At 40.2% G+C, this 25,085-nt stretch overlaps 1 protein-coding gene across 2 annotated transcripts; it reads left to right on the top strand.

Moving 5' to 3' along the window:
* The first annotated feature begins 1,864 nt into the window (after positions 1–1,864).
* On the top strand, positions 1,865–20,955 carry Cops5 (COP9 signalosome subunit 5). Of its 2 annotated transcripts, none has more exons than XM_042666682.1 (8): positions 1,865–2,148; positions 5,768–6,002; positions 7,146–7,274; positions 8,341–8,406; positions 10,001–10,086; positions 15,450–15,561; positions 17,639–17,787; positions 20,714–20,955. In XM_042666682.1, the coding sequence occupies exons 1-8, from the start codon at positions 2,006–2,008 to the stop codon at positions 20,796–20,798; spliced, it is 1,005 nt and encodes a 334-aa protein (XP_042522616.1). In that variant the 5' UTR covers positions 1,865–2,005; the 3' UTR covers positions 20,799–20,955. The 2 variants fall into 2 exon arrangements, with proteins under 2 accessions (XP_042522616.1, XP_042522625.1); XM_042666691.1 differs by having other exon boundaries at positions 2,068–2,156.
* The last annotated feature ends 4,130 nt before the right edge of the window (positions 20,956–25,085 follow it).

Below are 25,085 nucleotides of genomic sequence, written 5' to 3'. Positions count from 1 at the left end.
ATCCTAACTATATTGTAAGGTAGTTTTAAAAGAAAATTTTCTCCAGTCGATGTCAAAACCACATGTTTTTAACTACTTAAATATCTTCCAAACACCATAAGGGTGGGGGACAAAACGCAAAGCCTACAATGAATGACAAAATTTTTTACAGAAACGAATTCATTACTACAAAGCAATGTAACAATTTACAGAAGCAGCAGCGGGGCCTTAAAGACACCAAGGAAGGTAATGGTTACTGGACAATCAAGAAAAAGTTGATGGTATAAATCCGAGCTGCTTTTTTAAAATAGTAGTATGGGCTCCCAGGCAGAATGTCAAGGAACAGCATTTTCAAGCCATGTGCAATACATTTTGTATTGCTAACCCAAAGCAAAAGTATGGGCATTATTGGAATAAAAATGCTTCTGGGAAAAATGAAAAGTTGAAAATGATGTTGGCAGGATATGTAGGAATCCGGTTAGGAAGAAGAACTGGGTTGTTTATGGTTTTCTTTTTGTTTTCATCAACAAACAAAATTGAAGTTATACTAGGTGTTAAGGATAAAATCATGAACACAGATGATGAGAGAACAAGAATAACTATCTTGCTCAGTCGACATTTTATGATTAACTTTATGCCTTTGTTCTAAGCCCTGATGGCCAAGATGTTTCTGAAAAGTGTAATTGTATTGAGAGGTATTATGTTGAAATTGACCAGAACCTGCGCAGATTACTGAAAGAGGTTGATTATACTGAAACCATCAGGTCTTAACTACTTCCCCACTCAGCTGACCCATCTGGTTCTGTAACCCACTGCTGATGCTAATCGTCCTGGATTGTTATCCCTATCCCCGAGCCAATTCACATGTAATTCTGTTTGAACATCTGGATAATGTATCTTTTTGTCACTTCGTGGTTTTTGCCTTTATAAACCCTGCTGGAATGTAGCTCGGGGTCTCCTCCCTCCCTCTGCTGTGTCAGAGTGTATGGGACGAGGCCTGAGCCTAGGTTTGTTCTGAATAAACCTTGCGTTTTGCAGTTCGAGTGTCTTGAGTCTCTGGTGGTCTCCGGTGGTCTTTGAGGAGTGGGCACTTCAATGATACGTGTCTTGAAACAGAATTTAGTGTAGATGTTGGATGAGATGGGGAAATGCCTAAAATAAGTAAAGTAACAAATGAAACATGGTATTAACTGCTGGAAGATTTATCCTGCCCTAGAACAACGGCAATTCATAACAGTGATTTGACCAAAGACAAAATTTGGAATTTGCAGAACACTAAGTTCCTTATACATATACGGATAATTAACTTTTACAAGTAGGTCAAAAGGTATAAATTGAAACAATCTATTCAGGATACTAGTGATAACCCAACTAAAAGCCTACTGTCCAACAACCCCAAACCCTTGAGGTTTAACTCCTGTGCATTGAATTGTGTTAAATAGGATTCCTTGTTTGTCATCCTCTTCAGAATCAGCATCCAAAACTATTTACATCTCAGTTTTTCCAAAGAAGTCCTTATAACTTTTAGTCTTCCAAGTATCTTATTTACAGTACCTATACACCCACACAAAAACTCTCTCCCAGGCCACCTTAAGGCTCCACCCACAAACTCTAAGGCGAATTCCGAGCCTGCGCAGTACGAACATAGACGGCAACTTCGTTTCTGGCATAACGTTAACCACCCTTCTTCCGGTGCGGCGGACTATACCATTCCCACGCCGAAACGTCGTGTTTGTCTTAATTCACTTATACAGTTTTCGAAAACACAAGACACAGTTTTCACCCACAAGCCAGTTCGCCTCTCCTTAGCTATAAGCGTAATTGCTTTTTATCTCTCTTTCCCTCAGGGCCCTCTACCGTCCCGGATGGTCTGTACCAAGCTTATTTCCGGTCCCGGGTGTCATGGCTGCCCCGAGAGTCTAGTGAGACTTTGCGCTCGTCCTAAGGACTGAAGCCCGCACTTAGAAACAGAGCGAAGTGAAACAGTTAGGTTGGCTGCGGAGACAACTGCCCCCATTCCTGGGAGATGGCGGCGTCCGGGAGCGGAATGGCTCAGAAGACCTGGGAATTAGCCAACAACATGCAGGAAGCCCAGAGCATCGATGAAATCTACAAATACGACAAAAAGCAGCAGCAGGAAATCCTGGCGGCCAAGCCCTGGACTAAGGAGTGAGGAGGTCCCTGGCGAGACGCAGGGGCGGGGAGGGGCGGCGGGGTGGAAGGAACCCGTGGGGAGCGGGGCTTTGAGGGGAGGGAGGGCTTGTCACTCGGCGGGGAGCGGGGAGCCGGGAGCCGGGAGCGGGGAGCCGGGAGCCGGGAGCGGGGAGCCCGGAGCGGGGAGCGGGGAGCCGGGAGCGGGGAGCCGGGAGCCGGGAGCGGGGAGCCGGGAGCCGGGAGCGGGGAGCCGGGAGCCGGGAGCGGGGAGCCGGGAGCGGGGAGCCGGGAGCGGGGAGCCAGCAGCCGGGAGCGGGGAGCCGGGAGTCGGGAGCGGGGAGCCGGGAGCGGGGAGCCGGGAGCCGGGAGCGGGGAGCCGGGAGCCGGGAGCGGGGAGCCGGGAGTCGGGAGCCGGGAGCCGGGAGCGGGGAGCCGGGAGCCGGGAGCGGGGAGCGGGGAGCCGGGAGCGGGGAGCCGGGAGCGGGGAGCCGGGAGTCGGGAGCCGGGAGCCGGGAGCGGGGAGCCGGGAGCCGGGAGCCGGGGGCGGGGAGCCGGGAGCGGGGAGCCGGAAGCGAGGAGCCGGATACGGGGAGTGGGGGGCCGGGGGCGGGAAGCCGGAGACGGGGAGCCGGGAGCGGGGAGCCGGGAGCGGGGAGCCGGGGACCGGGAGCGGGGAGCCCGGAGCGGGGAGCCGGGGGCGGGGAGCGGGGAGCCGGAGACGGGGAGCCGGGAGCGGGGAGCGAGGAGCCGGAGACGGGGAGCCGGGAGCGGGGAGCCGGGGACCGGGAGCCCGGAGCCGGGGGCGGGGAGCCGGGAGCGGGGAGCCGGGGACGGGGAGCCGGGAGCCCGGAGCCGGGAGCCGGGGGCGGGGAGCCGGAGCGGGGAGCCGGGAGCCGGGAGCGGGGAGCCGGGAGCGGGGAGCGGGGAGCCGGGAGCCGGGGGCGGAGGGCGGGGGGCGGGGAGCCGGGAGCCGGGAGCGGGGAGCCGGGGACGGGGAGCCGGGAGCGGGGAGCGTGCGCGCCGGGAGGCTGCGGCCGGTCCTCCCACGGGTGTCGGGAGCCCCAGTCCCCTCCCTCTTCCCCCGCTGGGCACTACTTTGTTTTCCGCCAGCCCACCGCCTGCGTAAAGGGGGAAACTGGTGGCGACTTCACTTGGTCATTTCTCAGCATCCTTGTTGTCATAGGTGCCACACTCTTTGCCTTGAGCCCGTTTCCACATGCCCCGTGGTTGATCCCAAAGTGGAAATTCTCGGGGGGGGGGGGGGGGGAATGGCTGGGAGCTATCTTCCGAACATCTACAGTCGCGTTTTGATTGATGTTCTTTTCAGAGGCACACTGAGGCCTTCCAAAAACGCTACTCTGGTTCAGAAGCGCCAAAAGTTATTTTAATAACAACAATAATAATGCTAAGCTGAGCTGGGAAGGTGGCTCAGTGGTAGAGCGCTTGCCTTGCATGCCTGAGGCCCTGGGTTCGATTCCTCAGCACCACATAAGCAAAAAGAAAAAAGCCGGAAGTGGTGCTGTGGCTCAAGTGGTAGAGTGCTAGCCTTGAGCTGAAGAGCTGATGTACAGCAGCCAGGCCCAGAGTTCAGGCCCCGTGACCAACAGCAACAACAACAACAATAAATAAATAAATAAATAAAAATAATAATGCTAAGATTCTTCGCCTCTTAGTAAAATCCCTGTGTCCCTGGAAGTGATGGCAAGTCAAGGGGGTTCTTTATTCAAAACATTCAGTACTAAGAGATAGTTCATCAGAGGGAGAATAAAAAAACACAAAAGACACTTTCTTTTCCTGTGCAGGTTCAGGGCTTGAACTTAGGGACTGAGCCTTCTCACTAAGCTTTTTTTGCTCAAAGCTGATGCTGGACTGCTTGAGCCAGAAAGAACACTTCGGTGAGAGATAAACAAGGGTTGTCACCACGTACTTCCTCTGCCTCCAGCTTTGTTCAAAACTAGCAATATCAGTTTCACAGTATTTGAGTACTTAATATGAGTGGGAACTGAGCTAGAAATGTTCATATTTAATCTTTATGACAACCCAGTAAGGTATTTCCCTTCCTTTTTTTGCAATTAAGAAAACGAGCAAAGTCGGAAGGGAGCCAGTGGCTCATGCCTGTAATTCTAGCTACCCAGGAGGCTGAGATCTGAGGATCATGGTTCAAAGCTACCTCAGGCAGGAAGGTCCATGAGACTCTTTTCTCCAATTAACAACCAGAAAACCAGAAGTGGTGCTGTGGCACAAGTGGTAGAGCACTTACCTTGAATTAAAGAGCTCAAGGACAGCACCCAGGCCCAGAGTTCAATCCTCAAGACTGACAAAAAAAAAAAAAAAAGGCAAATACATTAAGAAGCTTACCTCATGATCACAGTGAGACAACGAACCCTTGAATGAGCAAGAGATTTAACATCAAATCTCAACAGCTGTCACTTAACTAGTTGATTGACCTTAAGAAGCTACATTGTCTATCTTCATGTGTCTGTAAAACAGAAGTAGACCTACCAGCTGGTGTTGCCATTATAAAGTAAACTATAAAAATGATTTGGAATTTATCTAATGGGACCATAATAACTTGTCATTTTTCTTTTTCCTAAGATTTAAATTCATGTCTTGACTTCTAAAACTATATATCTTTTAGACTGTGGTTGATATTTGGGGGGAGGGGGGAGAATCTGGGTTGAAATCTGAAAAAAAAAATTTGGTTCAAAGTTTGGAAATTAGACTTGGTTACTTTCTGAAGGCAGACACCTAAAAATTCTTCTTCTCAAAGGCACTGACTATTCTGTACAGTCTAGTGAGGTTGCCTGGTTGTCTATGTACTTCTATAGCAGTTGTACACTTCAGGTTGATGTAGTCTGTTAAATACTTAGAAAATTGTTTGCTCACCTCTCTACCCATAACTCTTCAACTATACTGATTCTAGCTGTCTTAGGATGCATCCGTGGTATCAAAATGTAATTTTATGTAAGAGTTTAGTTATATACATTGATGGATATAGTGGTCACAGAAGTGGGGGAATATTCAGCCTACTTTTCAATGTTTTTACATTTCTTTAGCATCAATTAATTGTATAAGTACATTTCATTTTGACATACCCATATACACTTTTTTAATTTGAAGACTATCACAGAGGGAAGCCAGAACCTTCAACACAGTATTCCTTTGAGGGTGCTGTAACAGATAAGTTAATAATGCTAATAACAGTACTTACTAAATTTTTAGTATGTGTCAGTAACTAAGCTAAGCAGTGTGTGTGTGTGTGTGTGTGTGTGTGTGTGTGTGTGTGTGTGTGTGTGTGTGTGTGTGTGTGTGTGTGTGTGTGATGGTCCTTGGGCTTGAACTTAGGACCTGGGCACTCTCCCTGAGCTTCAAGGCAAGTGCTCTACCACTTTGATCCACAGGGTCACTTCCCATTTTCTGGTGCTTAATTGGAGATAGGGCCCTCATGGACTTTCTTGCTCGGACTGGCTTCAAACTGCGATTCTAAGATCTAAGCCTCCTGAGTAGCGAGGGAGGACTACAGGCATGAGCCACTGGCATCCAGCTAATCTAAAATTTGTAATGATTTCAAAAACTGTCTTTTGAAATTGACTTTATATGAGAAATTTAATCATACCCTGATTTTGTTTTGTAGCCACCATTACTTTAAATACTGCAAAATCTCAGCATTGGCTCTACTGAAAATGGTGATGCATGCCAGATCAGGAGGCAACTTGGAAGTGATGGGTTTGATGCTTGGAAAGGTAGATGGTGAAACCATGATCATTATGGACAGTTTTGCTTTGCCTGTAGAGGGCACTGAAACCCGAGTAAATGCTCAGGCTGCTGCTTACGAGTACATGGCTGCCTACATAGAAAATGCCAAGCAGGTAAAAAGATTCTTTCTTAAAAGCTTACTGAGAATGATGAAATGAGTAACACTGATCAAAATGCATTGTATTTATAAACTGCTTTGTTAAATGGCAACTCTTACGTGCAACTGTTTAAAGATAATTGAAATGGTTAATAACTATGTTAGAGCTTCAAGATGACTTTTGTTCCTGAACTTAAAACCATCCTTTGCACATTAAATTTTATGTTTAAAATTAAACAATTTCTATGTAAAAGATAGATGAGATTAAAAGCCTGATAAGATATATAGCATCAATTTGGCAGGTTGTTTTTTTTAAAGTTTCTTAACATCCATTATCAGAAGTATGTTTAAAAATCAATTGTTTAGGATGTGGGAGGACCTGAGTTCATTATCCCCAGTACTGAGAAAATTAAATTATGTACACTAAAATAAAAAGGCTGGGAACTACTTAAACATTCATGAGTATAAAACCAGTTAAGTTATGGTGTATGCATTAATGGACCACTTCCACGGGCTTTCCAAAAATAGCCATGTATTTACTTATATAGTACAAATTCTAGAATTGTTTACTGAGTGAAAAAACAGTAACATACCGCGTGTTATGTTATTATATATGAATATATATGTATATATATTCATATGCAAACAGTATCTCTGTAAGTATATGTAAGCTCTTGGCTATAGGAATAGCATCTGGACTGAGAAACCAGGTAGAGGAAAGAGATGGAAGAGACTGATTACCCTGTTGTAATTGTAGCTTGTTTATTTTGCACTTTATATATGTATTTCTATTCAGAAAACCTTTTTTGGGCCAGTCCTGGGGTTTAAACTCAGAGCCTTCGTTTTGTCCCTGAGCTTCTATGCTCAAGTTTTGCACTCTGCCACTTGAACCACAGTTCTACTTCTGGCTTTTTGGTGTTTAATTGGAGATAAGAGTCTCATGGACTTTCCTACTCAGGATAGCTTCCTGATCCTTAGATCTCAGCCTACAAGTAGTAGCTAGGACTAAAGGAATGAGCCACCAGTACCTGGAGAAAATCCTTTTTTTAATGTTATGAACAATCCTTCACAGTGTAATTTTATCAATATTATATAAAACACAAATGACAACTCTGCGATTAAGAGGAATTTCAAGCTTTTTGTCCTTTTCTTTTTTTAGGTTGGTCGCCTTGAAAATGCAATTGGCTGGTATCATAGCCATCCTGGCTATGGCTGCTGGCTTTCTGGGATTGATGTTAGTACACAGATGCTTAACCAGCAGTTCCAGGAACCATTTGTAGCAGTGGTGGTAAGTACTTTTAAACCTATTTTAATTAAGTTCTTCATGAAGATTTTATAAAGCAAGTATACTGAGAAATCAAAACAGTATGATAAAGAAAAGAGTAATGCACTAGTGTCAGTCTGCCTAGGTTTGAATCTGAATTTTTACCTCAGAATCTGAGGTTTTGGAAAAGTTATTTAACTTCCCTTTCATCTCATCCTCCATCCCCCTCCATCTCTATAAAATGAGAGTAAATGTAACCACCAAGCACCCAGCTTATTTTAGGTATTCAGTCAGTATTGACTAAATTGAGTAAGCAGGAATTGCCAGAGCCACTCTTACTATACCCACAGTGTTTTAAATGCTATCCAAGTTTCTAGGAGAAAAGTAGAAAATGTTCATCTTTTAATAGAAAAAGAAAAATGTCCAGGCTGGGAAAGTGGCTCAGTGGTAGAGTGCTTGCCTTGCATGCCTGAGGCCCTGGGTTCGATTCCTCAGCACCACATAAGCAAAAAGAAAAAAGCCAGAAGTGGCGCTGTGGCTCAAGTGGTAGAGCGCTAGTCTTGAGCTGAAGAGCTGAGGGACAGTGCCCAGGCCCAGAGTTCAGGCCCCACGACCGGAACCCAAAAAAAAAAAAAAAAACAGAAAAAGAAAAATGTCTTAAAAGAAATGAGCAAACTTTAAAATTTAATCTTTCGTTTATTGAAGTATTTATTGACTTTGAGACAAACCTTACTGTGTAGCCCAGGCTGACCTCAAACTTGATATGTAGCCTAAAACGACCTCGGAGTAGTGCTAGAATTACAGCTTAAATAGTGTTTTTAGCTGATAAAATAGTTGTTTAATTTTTAACTGTGAGCTACTGCTGTACCTATTTCATTCATTTATTACCCATGTCATTGAATTTTTATGTGATATTGGGGGGTATTTTTTTCATATTATGTATGTAATATGTAATGCTAAGAAAATATATACTATTTAGAATATGTATTACCTATTATATTACATATTACATATACATTTTTAGTTCTGTAATATTTGAATAAATGGAGAAATATAATGATTTACATTGACATTTGTATATTTCTTATAGATTGATCCAACGAGAACAATTTCTGCAGGAAAAGTGAATCTTGGAGCCTTTAGGACATACCCAAAGGTAATTACAGGTCTACAATTTTTTTTTTTTTAACTGGTCCTGGGGCTTGAACTCAGGGCCTGAGTGTTGTTCCTGAGTTTTTCTGTGCAAGGCTAGTGCTCTACCACTTGAGTCACATCTCCATTTCCAGCTTTTTTTGGTAGTTAATTGGAGTTAAAACTCTCACAGACTTTCCTGCCCAGGCTGGCTTCAAATTGAGATCTTAGCCTCCTTAGTAGCTAGGATTACAAACATGAGCCACTGGTGCCTGGCTGATTTTGTTTGTTACCTCCAAATATTTGACTAACTTTTTTTAAGTTAATGCTGTTAATGCTGTGAATAGGGTTTGACTTTTCTATGAATGTGTATGCACGCACGTGCATGTGCAATGTGTGTGCATGTGAGTGTGCCAGCTCAGGGCTTCATTTATGCTAGGCAAGTTCCCTACCACAGGATTGAGGAGGTATATCTTAGGTGGGAGAATACTTGCCTAGCAAGCACAAATCCTTGGGTTTAATCCTAATATATCTCCTATTCTCCCAAAGAAGTATTTTATAACTAAGCAACTTCAGCCCAATTAGTACCTCTTTCTAGCCTAAATTGATTTAATATATTTACAAAATAATTGTCTATCATAAACTATCCATAGCAAAAAGTAGTATTATTTATGGGCTTTGGCTGGGGGGAAGAGGGGAACCTACTTTTTTGTATACTTTGGTACTGGTCCTGGGGCATGAACTCAGAGCCTATGTGCTATCCCTGAGCATGCTACAACTTGAGCTACAGTCCACATCTGGCTTTTTTGCTGGAGATAAGAGTTTCATGAACTTTTCCTGGACCATGATCTTTGGGTGTCAGCCTCCTGAGTATCTAGTATTATAGTCATGAGCCACCAGCACCTGGCTTGTAATAAATTTTTAAGCTTACTAGAAAAGCAGTCTCTGTTAATATAGTATTTACAAATATAATAAATATGTATGCATTCTGACAAGTACTAGAGAGACAAAAAGCTAAATAGGTCAGTTTCCTTCCCTGGAGGGAGACTGTGGTCTGCAATAGAAGCATGCACATAAATATATCTCCTGCCAGCCACAAGTGGCTCATGTCTATAATCCTAGCTTCTCAGGGGACTGGGATCTGAAGGTCATGATTTGGAGCCAACATATACAGAAAAGTCCATGAGACTCTTACCTGCAATAAACTACCAAAAAAACAGAAGTGGAGCTGTGGCTCAAGTAGCAGAGTGCTAGTCTTGGGCAAAAAAAGCTCAAGGACAGACAGCATCCAGACCCTGAGTTCAATCCCCAGGATACACACACACACACACACACACACACACACACACACCTATTAAGGACAAGAAAAATGAATACACACACACACACACACACACTATATCTATTAAGGACAAGAAAAATGAATCCATAAGCTAAATCCAGCTTAGGACTACCAAATGGAGTTAGCAAAGGGTAGAAATTAGCATACATTTTTATTAGAAGATTAAATTGAGTATTTGGCTCCCCAAAATTAATGTTCTCATAAATAAAAAGCTACATAGACAAATTTGTGTTTTTCTTGTTGCTTTTAATCTTCTGTTGTCTTTGTTTGTGCTTAGGGTTACAAACCTCCTGATGAAGGACCTTCTGAATACCAGACTATCCCACTTAATAAAATAGAAGACTTTGGTGTACACTGCAAACAGTAAGTAATTCAACAGTATATCTGGGCTCAGGATAATTCAGTGGAAGATCACCTGCCTAGCATCCCCAAAGGCATGGTTTCAATCCCCAGTTCTTCAAAAAATAAAAATTATGTATCTGATACCAAAATACTAAGACACCTTAGAGATCATCCTGTCCACGCTCTTTATTTTACAAATGAGAAATAGAATCAGACAAGTTGCAATTCATAATGCAAGTTCCTTTTGAAATAATAAAACATAAGGATAATATTCAAATATGATTATATTCAAAATAGTTACATTCAATTTAGATTGTATACTTGGCACATAATGAAACTAATAACTGAAAGGTCTTTTCAATCTAGCATGATAAACTTGGCACATAATGAAACTAATAACTGAAAGGTCTGTTCAGAGACCAGCTTAGTTTGCAGCCAGTAACGTAAACAATTTCCATTTAGCAACGACTCTTCATATACATTTTCACTACAAATGCCAAAAAAGACATGAAAAAAAATCACTGAATTACATATACTTTTTTTTATATGATGAAGTTTATGGCATAGGAATTATATCTGAATTTTTTAACATTAAAAAAGCCAGTAAGAACAAATAAGGGAAACCATAGAATCTATGGTTCTTTGGGCCTGGCTTACTTTACTTAATATAATTTTTTCCAAGTCTTTCCATTTCCTAACAAATGAAGCGATGTCATTCTTTCTGATGGAGGCATAGAATTCCATTTGTGTGTGTGTGTGTGTGTGTGTGTGTGTATGCATATGTATATATATATATATGTATATGTATATACATGTATATACCACATTTTCTTGATCCATTCATCTACTGAGGAGCATCTGGGTTGGTTCTGTATCTTAGCTATGGTAAATGATGCTGCAATATACATAGTTGTGCTGGTAGCTTTAGTATGGTCTTTTTGTGATAGTTTGGGTAAATGCCCAAAAGTGGGATTGCTGGGTCATAGGAAGCTCTATATGGAGTCTTTTGAGGAACCTCCATACTACTTTCCAAAGTGGTTGCACAAGTTTACACTCCCACCAACAATGCAGTAGGGTTCCCTTCTGTCCACATCCCCTCCAGCATATGTTATTAGATTTCTTCATAGTCATTCTAACTGGGGTGAGGTGGTATCTCAATGTTGTTTTGATTTGCATTTCTTTTATGGCTAGAGAAGTTGAGCATTTCTTCATATGTCTATTGGCCATTTTTATTTCCTCTTCAGAAAAGTTTTTGTTTAAGTCTTTAGTCCACTTATTTATCAGGCACTTGTTTCTTTGAGGATTTGTTGTTGGGGGATTTAATTTTTGAGTTCTAAGTATATTTTAGATATGAGACCCTTGTCCCAGTCTGTGGGCTTTCTATTGATCTTGCTAGCTATGTCCTTTGCCAGGCAGAAGCTCTGCAGCTTCATGCAATCCCATTTGTCCAACCCTTCTTTGATTTGTTGTGTTTCTGGGTCTCTATTGAGAACATTTCAGCCTGTGCCAAGGAGACCTAGGGTTTCTCCTATTCCTTCCTGTAATGTTTTCAGGGTGTCTGCTTTCACTTTGAGGTCTTTGATCCATTTGGAGTTGATTCTGGCACAGGGTGATATATAAGGATCTAACTTTAGTTTTCTACAGGTATTTAACCAATTTTGTCAGCACCATTTACTGAAGAGGCTGTCTTTCTCCCATTCTATTTTTCTTTTAGCTCCCTTATCAAAGATTAGGTGGCTATAGGTCTGTGGGTTCATTTCTGGGCTTTCAATTCTATTCCATTGGTCCTGAGGTCTATTCTTGTGTCAGTACAAAGCTGTTTTGATTCTATGGCTTTGTAGTAGAGTTTGAAATTTGGTATTGATATTCCTCCAGCACTATTTTTTCTGTTAAGGATCGTTTTTGCTATTCAGGGTCTTTTATTGTTCTATATGAATTTTTGGATTGTTTCTTCTATTTCATTGAAGAATGAGGTTGGAATTTGATAGGTATCAACATTGAATTTGTAGATGGCCCTGGAACAAGCAGAAAAGGTCAAAAGCTATGTACATATGACCAGATAAGATGATGTTAAGTGAAATGAACCCCAAGATAGAGACACAAGTGGTTTTTTCTTTCTTGCTATCGTTCCTAACGTATTTATAATGTACCACGTTAGATTTTTTTGTTTCTTTGTATGTTTCTCCCCCATGGTATAACCTCTGTTTTCACTGTATTTGATGTCAGTGCCCTGCATCATGTATATGCACTTCTGTGATTTGGGGAGGGGAAAGGAAAAAATGCTTAAATAAGGATATAGGTTGACCCATTGTAACAATGAGATGTACAAGATACTATATTGAAAAACAAACTTTACAGTTTAGGGGGGGAGGGAGAGTTGTATAGTTGTGGAGGTGGGAGGGAAGGGATGGTAGGGGAAAAACAAAGGATGAGGTAACAATGCTTGATAGGAAATGTACTCATTACCTTGTTCATGTAACTGTAATCCCTCTGTACAGTATTTTTACAATAAAAAAAAAAAAGAAGCCACTAAGGGCTACACATCGTCATGTATGCCTATAATCTCAGCCACTTGGGAAGTAGAGATTGGAAGGAGTATGCTTCAAGACAAGCCCTGAAGGCAAAAAAATTTGTGAGACTCTCATCCCAGCAAATAAGCTGGGTATAGGAATGCAGCCACCCAAGAAGCACAAGTAGGAAGATCAGGGTCCCAGGCTGGTCTGGCAAAAAGCAAGACCCTAAAAAATAAAACAAAAAAAAAGGGTTAGGGTATGGCTCAAGTAGTAGCGCATTTGCCTAGCAAGTGTGGAGGCCCTAAAAGTTCAAACCCCAGCACTTCTAGGAAAAAAAATAGAAGATGCCCTGTGAAGGCAGTTTTCTTTACCTTTATCTCACCATCTCTCAATGACCTTCATTGAAGCTACTGTCATTTGGAGACAAACCATAGTACTGGCTGCCTAACTTGTCTTCTTATGAATACCCTTCACTCTCTTAAAGATGTTTTCTCAGCAAGAGTGATTCCGTTAAAATATAAGTCAGATCACATTCTTCCTCAAAATGACTTCCCATCTCACCAAGAGTAAAGACTGTAACTTGCTATAGAGTATGCAACCCTGAATGGTCTGGCCCCTTTCTGAGCTCAGCTCTTTATCACAGCACCTTGTTTATCTCTAGTCCAGATACACTACTTCTTCCATTTGTTGAAGGAGCTAGGCAGACTTCTGCCTTGCAGTTTTTGTATTTACGCCTCCTCCTATCTAAAACATTCTTCCTTATTTCCACATGGGCTTATTATGTCTTTTAATCATTGAATATCTTTCCAAGGGTCACCTTAACAGAAAATACTCTTTGATCACTATTTCAAATATACTTTCCTATTATTCTTCCCCTTTCCTATTTCTTTTTTTCTTTCTTTTTTTTTTTTTTTTTTTGTCGGTCATGGGGCTTGAACTCTGGGCTTGAGTGCTGTCCCTCAGCTCTTCAGCTCAATGCTAGCACTTTACCACTTGAGCTACAGCGCCACTTCCGGTTTTCTGGTGGTTTATTGGAGATAAGAGTTTCACGGACTCTCCTGCCCGGCTGGCTTTGAACCAGGATCCTCAGATCACAGCCTCCTGAGTAGTTAGGATTACAGGCCTGAGCCACTGGCGCCCGGCCCCTTTTCCTATTTCTTGTTAGCTCTTTTCACCTTTGGTGTATTTGTTTCCTTGCTATTGACATCTTACACTGTGAATTTCATGAGAACACAAATACTTGGGGCTGTGTCCTTATGTTTAAAATGGGCCATGACAGGGGCTGGGAAGGTGACTCAGTGGTAGAGCGCTTGCCTTGCATGCATGAGGCCCTGGGTTCAATTCCTCAGCATAAGCAAAAAGAAAAAAGCCGGAAGTGGTGCTGTGGCTCAAGTGGTAGAGCTGAAGAGCTGAGGGACAGCGCCCAGGCCCAGAGTTCAGGCCCCACAACCAGACCAAAAAAAAAAAAAAATGGGCAATGACACCTAGAGTAGGCATTTAAAAAAGAAAGGTTTCTTAAATGACTAAATGATACGGACTTCAAGGAACATTTAGACTAGCCATGTACTACTGCTACTACTCTTACTTTTCACTTATAAAGTCTTAGAAAATTTGAGAATTTCTAAAACTGAATTTCTAAATGTATCTGATTTTCAACCACCTCTGATATATTTCTGTAAAAATGGTTTACTTCTTTCCTAAAGGATTAAGCTTAATCATCTTATTTGTGCTATTGAAAGAGGAAAAACTCTTGAGTGTAGAAGCATGTTTGTCTGTGAACTCTCATGTTCTGAATGATAACCCTTTTTCATTTATATTCAATCTTTTGTCTTTTAACCTTCTCTGGGGTTTTTTTTATTCTTTTGTCTTAAATAACTTTCCATGATTGTAAAAGAAGGACAGAGAAAACTGGAGGGAGGGAAAGGAAAGAGTGATGGGAATGATATTGTAAAACTAAATTTTGTATACATACACATATTTATACACACATGTATACACGCATATGTGTACATATTTATAAACTAGCACAGTGACAGCCATCAAAAATTGTCAAAGGGAGTGTGGAAACCATAGGAGACTAAGAAAGAGTAATATAGAACTAGAGTTGTACTCAAGTTATAAAGCACCAGCTGAGCAAGCAAACCAAGTGAGAGCTTTAAGGTCCTGAGTTCAAACCCTAGTACTGACTTTTCGGGGGGAGGGGGGCCATACTTTGAGATTTGCGTTTCCAAAAAGCAGTAGTAGATCCTAACTAGAGAATTAGAAAGAAAAGAATGGGGAATCCATGTGTCATTTTCAGTATTTTTTAAAAAGCTTACAAGAATTATAGAGAGAGGCAGCTCATTATGCTTATGTGTCATTAGTTGGAATTGACAGACTCAAAAAACAAATATATCAATAAGAAATTCTGATTATTAATAAGTTCTTGGACTTCTTAGACTCTAAAGAAGAACAAAAAAATACAAGACAAATTTAGTAAACAGAAGATTAGTAAACCACAACCCAAAAAAGAAAGAAAGCCCTGCTTACCATTGTTCTCTTGGTTACTAAAATATTACTAGGGCTAGGAATGTGGCTGAGTTGGTAGAGTGCTGCCTAGCATGCATGAAGCTCTGGGTTTGATTCCTCAGTACCACATAAACAGAAAAGGCCAGAAATGTGCTATGGCTCAAATGATAGAGTGCTGGCCTTGAGCAAAAAAAAAAAGCTCAGGGGCAGTGCCTAGGCCCTGAGTTCAAGCCCCAGGACTGGGGAAAAGAAAATTACTATTTGAATATAAAATAATAATTTGCTTAAATTTGGCCATAACTTCTATGTGTTATCACTAAATATTTTCTTTCACATACCTGAATCTGTACTTTCATTTCATAGATACTACGCCTTAGAAGTCTCATATTTCAAATCCTCTTTGGATCGCAAATTACTTGAACTTTTATGGAATAAATACTGGGTGAATACACTGAGTTCATCTAGCTTGCTTACTGTAAGTACTGTTCTTGGAGGAATGCACTTGAAAAAAAGTTTGGGAGCAGGGATTGAAACAGAAGCACTTTGTAGCTCAAGCTGGCCTTGAACTTAGTCTTCCTGCCTTATCCTCCCTAGTGTATGGGCCATCTTGCCTGGCAAAGTTGAATTTTATCTAAGCTATAGAATCTCCTTAATATCTGAAACCCCATTTCTCAGAAAGGTTATACTTACTTAATACAGATACCAGGTCTAGGGATCTGGGGGTCTGGAGTAGGAATCTGCATCTCTGAGCTGGAGCAGATTGCAATTCCACTTTATATACTAGAGAGACTAAGCCTAAATGGCAAATAGTCAGATGGGGGGAGGAGAGGAAGAGAATTGCACACAATTTAAACAGACTTATGGAGAACAAAATACAAGTATTGCTTTTTTTTTGTATCAGATAACAGATTATCTTGAGCAGGACTGTTGTTATAAGTAACAGAGTAACCAAAATAAGGAAGGGAATTAAGTATTATGTAAATTACTAAGTCTAGGAATAGAGTATACCTCAGGCACAAGTTTGTATTCAAATCTATGAAGTCTTAGTTTTTCTCTCTCAGCATTGTCAGGTTCATTTCAGGTTTTATGTGAATACAAAATGACAGCTGTAGCCCACGGGCAAGCTCTTTACTGATTGCTCTGGAGTAGAAGCAACTCCTTCAGGAGCAGAAGGCCTAAAATAATGTATATTTTCTTTACATTGCTCTACAATTTCTATATTTTCTAAAATCAAAGTTTTGTAACTAGAAAACTTATTTTTTTATTTATTTATTATTATTTTTTTTTTTTTTACTTTTTTTTTTTTTCCGGTCATGGGGCCTGAACTCTGGGCCTGGGCGCTGTCCCTCAGCTCTTCAGCTCAAGGCTAGCGCTCTACCACTTGAGCCACAGCACCACTTCTGGCTTTTTTCTTTTTGCTTATGTGGTGCTGAAGAATTGAACCCAGGGCCTCGGGCATGCAAGGCAAGCGCTCTACCACTAAGCCACCTTCCCAGCCCTAGAAAACTTATTTTTTTAATATTCTAACTACTAATCCTAAAAGCTCAATAAGGAAACAATAACAAAATTAGCTAATAATTATTCAGCCTTTTCGAGGTGCATTTGTGACACTGATTTTCCTGAGGCCTTTTTATACATTGCTTTATGTGATTTTTATCATAGCCTTAAGATAAAAAATCATTGCCACCTTCTTCCATTTTTGAAACACAAGGCCTACTCCAGACTTACCAGCTAATCTATAATAGGGCTAAAAGCCGAACTCAAAACCTGTACTGGGAAGCCTCCTGTAATAGCAAATATTCCAGTTAAGCAGTCAAGAAAATCAATTCCAGATTTAATCTTGAAATAATAAGTGGACAACATCTACCCTCAAGCAGCTGGAACTGGGAATCTATTTTTATATTTGGAATTTGAATTCTTACTTAATTGACTATCCACTGATATTTTACAGTAGAATTCTTTGTAAATAAAATGTTCTATGTTAAAATTAATTTTTATAAAAATACATACTTTAGGAGCTGGTTGCCATTTGCTCACACCTATAATCCAAGCTACTCAGGAGGCTGAGATCTAAGATTGTAGTTCAAAGCCAGCTGGGCAGGAAAGTCCATGAAACTTTTATCCTCAGTTAATCACTGGAAAGCTTGAAGTGGACTAGTGGCTCAGGTATAGAGTACTAGCCTTGAGCACAAAAGCTCAGAGACAAAACCTATGCCCTGAGTTCAAGCCCTAATCCCTGCATGAAAAGCAAAGAAAGAACTAAAAAATACATACACATACACACATATATCTGTACATCTGCAATCCCAGTTATAGGCGGAGTAAACCGAGTTACATGCTAAGGCAGAAAGATCCAAAATTCAAGGCCAGCCCGAGAAACTAATAAGATCTGTTCTCAAAAGAAAAAGTTCTTAAGATGTAATTAATAGAGGATTTGCCTAGCTGGTACAAGATCCTAGATTTAATCCTGAGTATGTAAATATATATAAGAGGAGGGAAGTGATTTTTTTAAATTGTATTATGTTGTACACTGAATACCATTTTCTCCACAGAATGCAGACTATACCACTGGTCAGGTATTTGATTTGTCTGAAAAGCTAGAGCAATCAGAAGCCCAGCTAGGACGAGGGAGTTTCATGTTGGGTTTGGAAACACATGACCGAAAGTCAGAAGACAAACTCGCCAAAGCTACAAGAGACAGGTAAGAATTAATCTGTAGGATTCCTATCCCAGCTCTCTTTTCTTCACATTTGCAAATTAGAATGAATCAAATTTCTTATTTTTCAATTTAGTTATAACTTCATTAGAATGATACCTGTATATTATCTTTTTTTAGGACCTTTAAAAACTTATCAACACAGCTCAAACCTCAGTCACTACCACCATATAAAAAAGTTATGTATAGATTTTGTTGGTTTATATTATTTTTAGGATTTTTATTTTGTATTTTTATTTTATTAAGTAGTTGTAGGAAGAGGGTTCAGTTCCATAAGTCAAGTTGTGCATACAATGCATCTTGAGCAATAGCAAGCCTTCTTTCAATCTCCCCCATTTTTCTCCCTCCCATCTCTACCCTCAATGTGTGTGTGTGTTTGTATGTGTGTATGTTGGTCCTGAGACTTGAACTCAGAGCCTAGGCACTGTCTGAGTGTTTTTGCTCAAGTCTAGTGCTCTACCATTTGAGCCATAGCTCCACTTCAGGCTTTTTGGTAGCTAAATTGGAGATAAGAGTATCATAGACTTTCTTGCCCTGCATGGCTTTGAACTGTGATCTTCAAATCTCAAATCCTCCTAATTAGTTAGCTAGGATTACAGGCATGAGCTACTAGTACATGGCTTCATAGTCCAGTTTCTACATAATGTACCTTAAATATAATAACTATATTTGTTTGCCCTGCCTCACTCCATTTTTATACACAGCTTTTAACCTTGACAACTAGAGAGACATAAAAGGCTTAAGTCAAAGATCTAAGTAATGTTATAGAGGCTGAGATCTGTGGATCATGATTTGAAGCCAGCCTGGCAAAAAAATCTGTGACACTCTTATTTTCAATTAACAACCAGAAATCCAGAAGTGGCACTGTGGCTCAAAGTGATAGAATGGTAGCTTTGAGCAAAACAGCTCAGGACAGCACCCAGGCCCCGACTGAAAAAAAAAAAAAAAAAAAGTCCATTACTAGATGCTTTTTAAGCAAAATGCTAACTTAATTATTTTCAAAGGGATTAAATTCAGATTTCTAAAATTTTCCAGATTTTAATTTTTCAAACATTTTTAATAATTGGCCTCTCAACCTGTGCTTCTGAAACTATCCTTGCAGCAGTAATTCAGTATCTTGAGTTTTAGCACCAAAGATTTTGTTAGGTGCAAACTTGAGCATTGTCTCTGATAACCTAGGATATAATAATGTGGCATTCTAATGCATAAATTGAATAGGGTTGAGAAAACTAAACATTTCTGTACACAGAAATTTGAATTTAATATGATAATCTAGAGTAGAAAGTATGTTGACATCTATATGAACTGATACATTCATATCTACTTTAGAAAAATCAAGTCTTAGCCAGACAGTGGTGGATCATGCCTATAATCCTGTCTACCCAGGAGGCAGAGATCTAAGGATCATGGTTCGAAGCCAGCCCAGGCAGGAAAGTCCTTGGAGAATCTTTTTTTTTTTTTTTTTTTGTCGGTCTTGGGGCTTGAACTCTGGGCCTGGGCGCTGTCCCTCTGCTCTTCAGCTCAAGGCGAGCGCTCTACCACTTGAGCTACAGCGCCACTTCCGGTTTTCTGGTGGTTTATTGGAGATAGGAGTCTCACGGTCTCTCCTGCCCGCGCTGGCTTTGAACCGCGATCCTCAGATCTCAGCCTCCTGAGTAGCTAGGATTACAGGCGTGAGCCACCAGCGCCGGCTTTCCTTGGAGAATCTTATCTCCAATAAACTACTCAAAAAGCTGGAAGTGGCATTGTGGCTTTAAGTGGTACAGTGCTAGCCTTAAGCACAAAGAGGCTCAGGGATAGCACCCAGACCCTGAGTTCAAGCCCCAGGACTGGAGGAAAAAAAGAAAAATCAAGTCTACAAAAAAAGAAGGGAGAAGAAAAGGGGAAGTTCATCCTGAAATCAGGAGTCATCTTGGCTTAGAAATACTTGATTCCCTTCTTCATGTGTTTTTAGGAATAGAGCAAGAGACCTGAATAAATGTCATGTCTTTCTTTGCCATCAGGTTTTACATTTGGTACTTGTTTTAATACGATTTGGTGTGACTGTCTTAACATTTGTAATTTTATCTATATTTGCATCTCAATTTCTTATGCAACAAAGACTTCTGTGGAAAAAATATTTGAATTATATAACAAAAAATATAAAAAGGGCAAAAGAAGAGTTTCCTTTTTGCAGTAGTTTTCTACATATACAGGATTTTGTCATTGTTTCTGCTTTTTTTTTTTTATCATTTTCATCATTAACCTAAATAATGTTTTAATTGTTTAGAAGATATTTATGATGATCTCAGGATAAAAAAGCATAGAATCCGGGCTGGGAAGTTGGCTCAGTGGTTGAACGCTTGCCTTGCATGCCTGAGGCCCTGGGTTCGATTCCTCAGCACCACATAAGCAAAAAGAAAAAAGCCGGAAGTGGTGCTGTGGCTCAAGTCGTAGAGAGCTAGCTTTGAGCTGAAGAGCTGAGGGACAGAGTCCATGCCCAGAGTTCAGGCCCCATGACCAGACCCAAAAAAAAACATAGAATCCTTACCTGTTAACAGTTATTCTAGCTAATAACATATATTAATGTAATGTTGGAATCTTATTATGAATATATAATACTAATACATAATTAGTGTATTATTTTAGTTTCCTTTCAAAACACAGTTTTTCCCAAAGCTGCTGACATATAATAGAATTATTTTAAATATATCAAGATTGACAATGTCCTTTTGTGAAAATTGTAGTAAGTAATAAAATAGTCAAGATATGCAGAAGGATAAAAAGTTAAAAGGTAAATTTTAAGTGGGTGTAGTTTGAGAAATAGGAATAAAATGAAAATTAGTTGAGAATATGGATGGTCATGAGGGGAACTTGAATGTTTGATAATTTTCCATTTGTAATGTTTTATGTTTTGTTTTTTTTTTTCCAGCTGTAAAACTACCATAGAAGCCATCCATGGATTGATGTCTCAGGTCATTAAGGATAAACTATTTAATCAGATTAACATCTCTTAAATAATCACTGAGTCTGTGCTTTTGCCTGAAAGTTCATATGTGAAGAATACTCAAGTAACACTCTTAAAAACAGTTACCAAAAATCTGATTAGCAGTATAAGGTGCTCTGAAGTGTCCTGGATATTACCATCCTGTAATAAAGCTCTATAAAATGAAATTGTCCTTCAGTTCTTTTGGGGGTAAAGATTACATTATTTTCCTTTAATGCTCTTCATTCTGAGAGAAAATAATTATTAGAACTTTCCTATTTTCTAAAGAGTGTTGTCTGCTGAAATATTCAGAGAATTCCAGTACTTCACTTGCCATATAATGGTTATTTCCAATTTAGCTTTTAGCCTACTTTTGACAATCAGTTGGTAAAAATATTGTTTAACTTAACATTTCCTTATTCCTATGAAACAGCAGCCAAATCCTACCACAAATTATTATTTTCCTGGAAATCAAATAACTTCCTAGAGATGCAAGCCAAAGTTATCTATCTGGTCATTCAAACATTCATCAAATGCTTTGTGCTGAACCAGACCCAATGTCACTCTGGTTATGTTGAGCAAGGTAGGAATGTCCACTGAACTCACAGAACTCATCCTAGAAGTTAAGCTAAGTTAACAGTTACTTAAATATACTGATATGAAGGGAGAGAATGTGTGCTAGGGAAACTGCAGGAGAAATGTTTATTTCAAAGAAGTGTGTGTTAGGTAGGCTTCCTGAAGGAAATATCCTGGCCATTAAGGTGAAACTTGAAAGAATGGATGTCTAGCCAAATAAAGGATAATAGGGAGGCTACTATTACAGGCAGGGAGTATAACAGTGTGAAGAAAGTCAAGGCAGGAAGCAAGGGAATGATTCAGTTAGAGCTGAGATTATCCTGTAGGCAAGGATGTTTATAGATAAATTAAAAGGTAGTTTGAAGCCAGGCACCAGTGGCTTGTGCCTATAATCCTGTAATTCTCAGGAGGATTGAGACCTGAGGATTGCAATTCAAAGCCAGTCCAAACAGGAATGTCTGTGAGACTCTTATCTCCAACAAACTACTCAGAAAAAGCCAGAAGTGATGCCGTGGCTCAAGTAGTACATCTCTAGCCTTGAGCACAAAGAGGCTCAGGGACAGCACCCTAGTTCAAGTCCCAGGACTGGCAAAAAAAAAAAAATAATAATACCAAAATAGTGTCTACATGGACCTTTGGCATTGATTCTAACAGCATTGAAGAGTTAGGAGTTGTGTACAGAGGATAAATGTACAGGATTTGTTGTTTTGGCAGTACTGGAATTTGAACTTGGCCTCACGCTTACTAGGCAGGTGCTCTACCAGATGAGCCACATCCTCAACCATATTTGCCTGTTACTTTTCAGATAGATTATTTTTTTCTTTTTCATTTGGCTTTCTGTCATGGGGCTTGAACTCTGGATCTGGGTGCTGTCTCTCAGCTCTTCAGCTCAAGGGTAATGCTCTACCACTTGAGCCACAGCACCACTTCTGGTTTTCTGGTGGTTTATTGGAGATAAGAGTCTCGCAGACTTTCCTGCCTGGGCTGGTTTTGAGCTGCAATCATCAGATCTCAGCCTCCTGAGTAGCTAGGATTACAGGCATGAGCCACTGGTGCCCGGCTCAGATTCTTATCGCTTTTGGGCTCTTTTTTTGCCCAGGGCCACCCTGGGCAGGTATCATCTCACTTATCCCTCCCTATACCTGAGATTATAGATGTGAACCACCACACCAGGCCCATTTGTTGAGATGGATCCAGCTAACTCTTACACCCAAACTGGTCTCAAATGCAGTCCAATCTCCATCTTTTCTCTGGAGAAGTTGAGATTACAGGTGTGTGTCACCACACTCAGCTCTGGGTGGACTGCTTTAGTACTGAGTTTTGGCCTTATACCTCCATGCTCCCATTCTCAGCTTCCCAAGTAGCTAGGATTACAGGCACGAGCCTCTGGTGCCTGACTAAATTATTTTTCTAAGACAACTTGAGATTTAGCAACAAAGGCTAGATGAGCACAGGGGTAAAAACTGCCATGGAGAGGGCTCAAGATTTATCTGTGGAAACATCAACTTTTTTAGATTGTGCAGAGAAAGAAGGTACTGAAGGAGCAGAAGAGTGAAAGAGCTTTAAGGATTTTTACCAGTGACTACAAAAGGACCAAAGTAACATTAATACCAAATACTTTAACAGTCATTATGTTAACATTTTGGGTTTGTTTTTTTTTTTTCACAATGCCTTTACATGGAATCAGATACCCCCAATTTCATGGTCTATTTTACCTCTATATTTTATGCCCTACAAAAACACTGCCTCCAGGGCTGGGATGTAGCTCAGTGGCAAAGCGCTTGCCTAGCAAGTGCAACGTCCTGGGTTCGATCCCCAGTACCAAAAAAGAAAAGACAAAAAAACTGCCTCCAAGCAACTGAACAAAATTTTAGATGTTTACTTCAGCCACACCAACACACTGAATCATCCTAACAAGGTGGTTTTCTCTAAAAGAATGAGTAGTTAAGATTTCCATACAAGACTAAGTAGTTATTGAAATCAACCAAGAAAACACACTTTTCATTCCAAGACATGGATACAGTATCCACATTTAATTTTACATTGGCAACCTGATCAATTAGGTATCTCAGTAAAAGCCAGGTGCCAATGGCTCATATCTGTAATCTTAGCTACCCAGGGAGCTGAGAAATGAGGATCTCAGTTTCGAGCCAGCCTGTGCAGGAAAGTCTGTAAGACTCTTATCTCCAATTAAGCAGCAAAAAGCTGAAGTAGAGCTGTCAATCCAAGTGGTAAGGCACTAGCCTTGCGCAAAAAAAGCTCAGGGAAGAACTCAGGCCCTGAGTCCAAGCCCAAGGAATGGCATGCATGCACACACACACACACACACACACACACACACACACACACACACACACACACACACTCAGACACACACACACACACAAAAAAAAACTACAGACATTTTTAAGCATATCTTAAGTTTCAATGTATTTTCATGGTCTTATTTTTATATGAGTGCTCTAATTTATAACTTTGAGCGTTCTAGGAAGTCAGGCTTCCATTTGCAGGCATGAGTCATGGGCTAAATCATAAGATGAAGTTTTGCCTTTTTCTGCAAAGTATCATCTAACATCTTTGAACTAAAGCCATTTTTCCTAAGTCTGTTTTCTGTTCAGTTTCAATTTTTTCAAAGATAATTTCTCAAATGCATCAATGATAATATGCAGGAAATGTTAGTCATCATAAAAAATTTAATCCCAATGTCCATGTAATAAAACTGGACCTTCTACAAGAGTAGAAGGTCAGAGATGAGGAGAGAAGCCAGTAGATGTGGAATGAATTGAGACCAGTGAAGTGACCAATGAGACCCCAACATCAAGGGTGTTCCAAGGTTACCAGGTTGTTTTAATATCTCAAAACCCAACTTGCAAACAATTCAAAAGATGCAAATATGTGTATGTGTGTTCTATGCATACATATGTGTATACATATATGCAGTTGTGAATTTTGTCATTTAGTACTATTTTTGTTATACTGTATACTTCAATTATTTATTACAAATACCATACCAGGTAAGTTCTTAACTTTAAAATCAATACAACTTCCAAAAACAAAATAGCCAGTAAGCCAATTGTGTACTATTGTTTCTAAAGTTAGAAAATAATCTCTAAAAGCAAACATCACTTGTTTTTTTTTTTTTGAGAGATCAAGTCTGAGGATTGTTGGCACAAATTAGCATGACTACCTGGTATTCAGAACTTTGAAAAATCACTGCCTTGCATAATAGTACAAGCACATAAAAATAAACACAAATGAATCGGAGTACAAGTAACTTTTCCATGAATTAGAGAAGTTGTTTGGAGATTGGAGTGCTGCACATTGCAGAAGTTCAGAGTGTCTGAACTGTTTCATGAGTGATGAGGTACAGATGCATACGTCAGGCATGCAGAGAAGACTTCATTTATATTACTAAGTCTGCACTGTATCCACTTGTAGCTGAATCAGCAACACAGATGGTTAAGTTTCCAAGTTTTCTTTCCATATTTCTGGATTGTTTTAATAATGACCTAAGATACATATATTAGTGAAATATATGTGGGACGGTAGAAGACAGGAAAATATACTACACAGAATGGTTGCTTTTACTTTTTGCTTATCTTTATAAAATAATAGAAGATGATTTTGGTCAAATTATGATGAGTTAAATATGCTATCCACTGTTATTAAATGATGTGTCTGTGTCACTATAAGTTCCAACTGAAAATAAAAAATTTACCTTTTTGGGGCAAAACTACTAGTT

This window comes from Dipodomys spectabilis, unplaced genomic scaffold, assembly GCF_019054845.1.
Source record: "Dipodomys spectabilis isolate Male_0828 unplaced genomic scaffold, ASM1905484v1 ptg000015l, whole genome shotgun sequence".
Classification (NCBI taxonomy): domain Eukaryota; kingdom Metazoa; phylum Chordata; class Mammalia; order Rodentia; family Heteromyidae; genus Dipodomys; species Dipodomys spectabilis.
The sequence above is the reverse complement of the archived record's forward strand: the minus strand, read 5'-3'. Positions and strand labels throughout refer to the sequence as shown.

Bases quoted from the DNA above. Each gene is read 5' to 3' on its own strand.
- Cops5 (XM_042666682.1), top strand. From the start codon at position 2,006: ATGGCGGCGTCCGGGAGCGGAATGGCTCAGAAGACCTGGGAATTAGCC. The intron at 10,087-15,449 runs GTAAGTAATTCA...TTCATTTCATAG, and splicing joins TTTGGTGTACACTGCAAACA to ATACTACGCCTTAGAAGTCT. The intron at 17,788-20,713 runs GTAAGAATTAAT...TTTTTTTTCCAG, and splicing joins GCCAAAGCTACAAGAGACAG to CTGTAAAACTACCATAGAAG.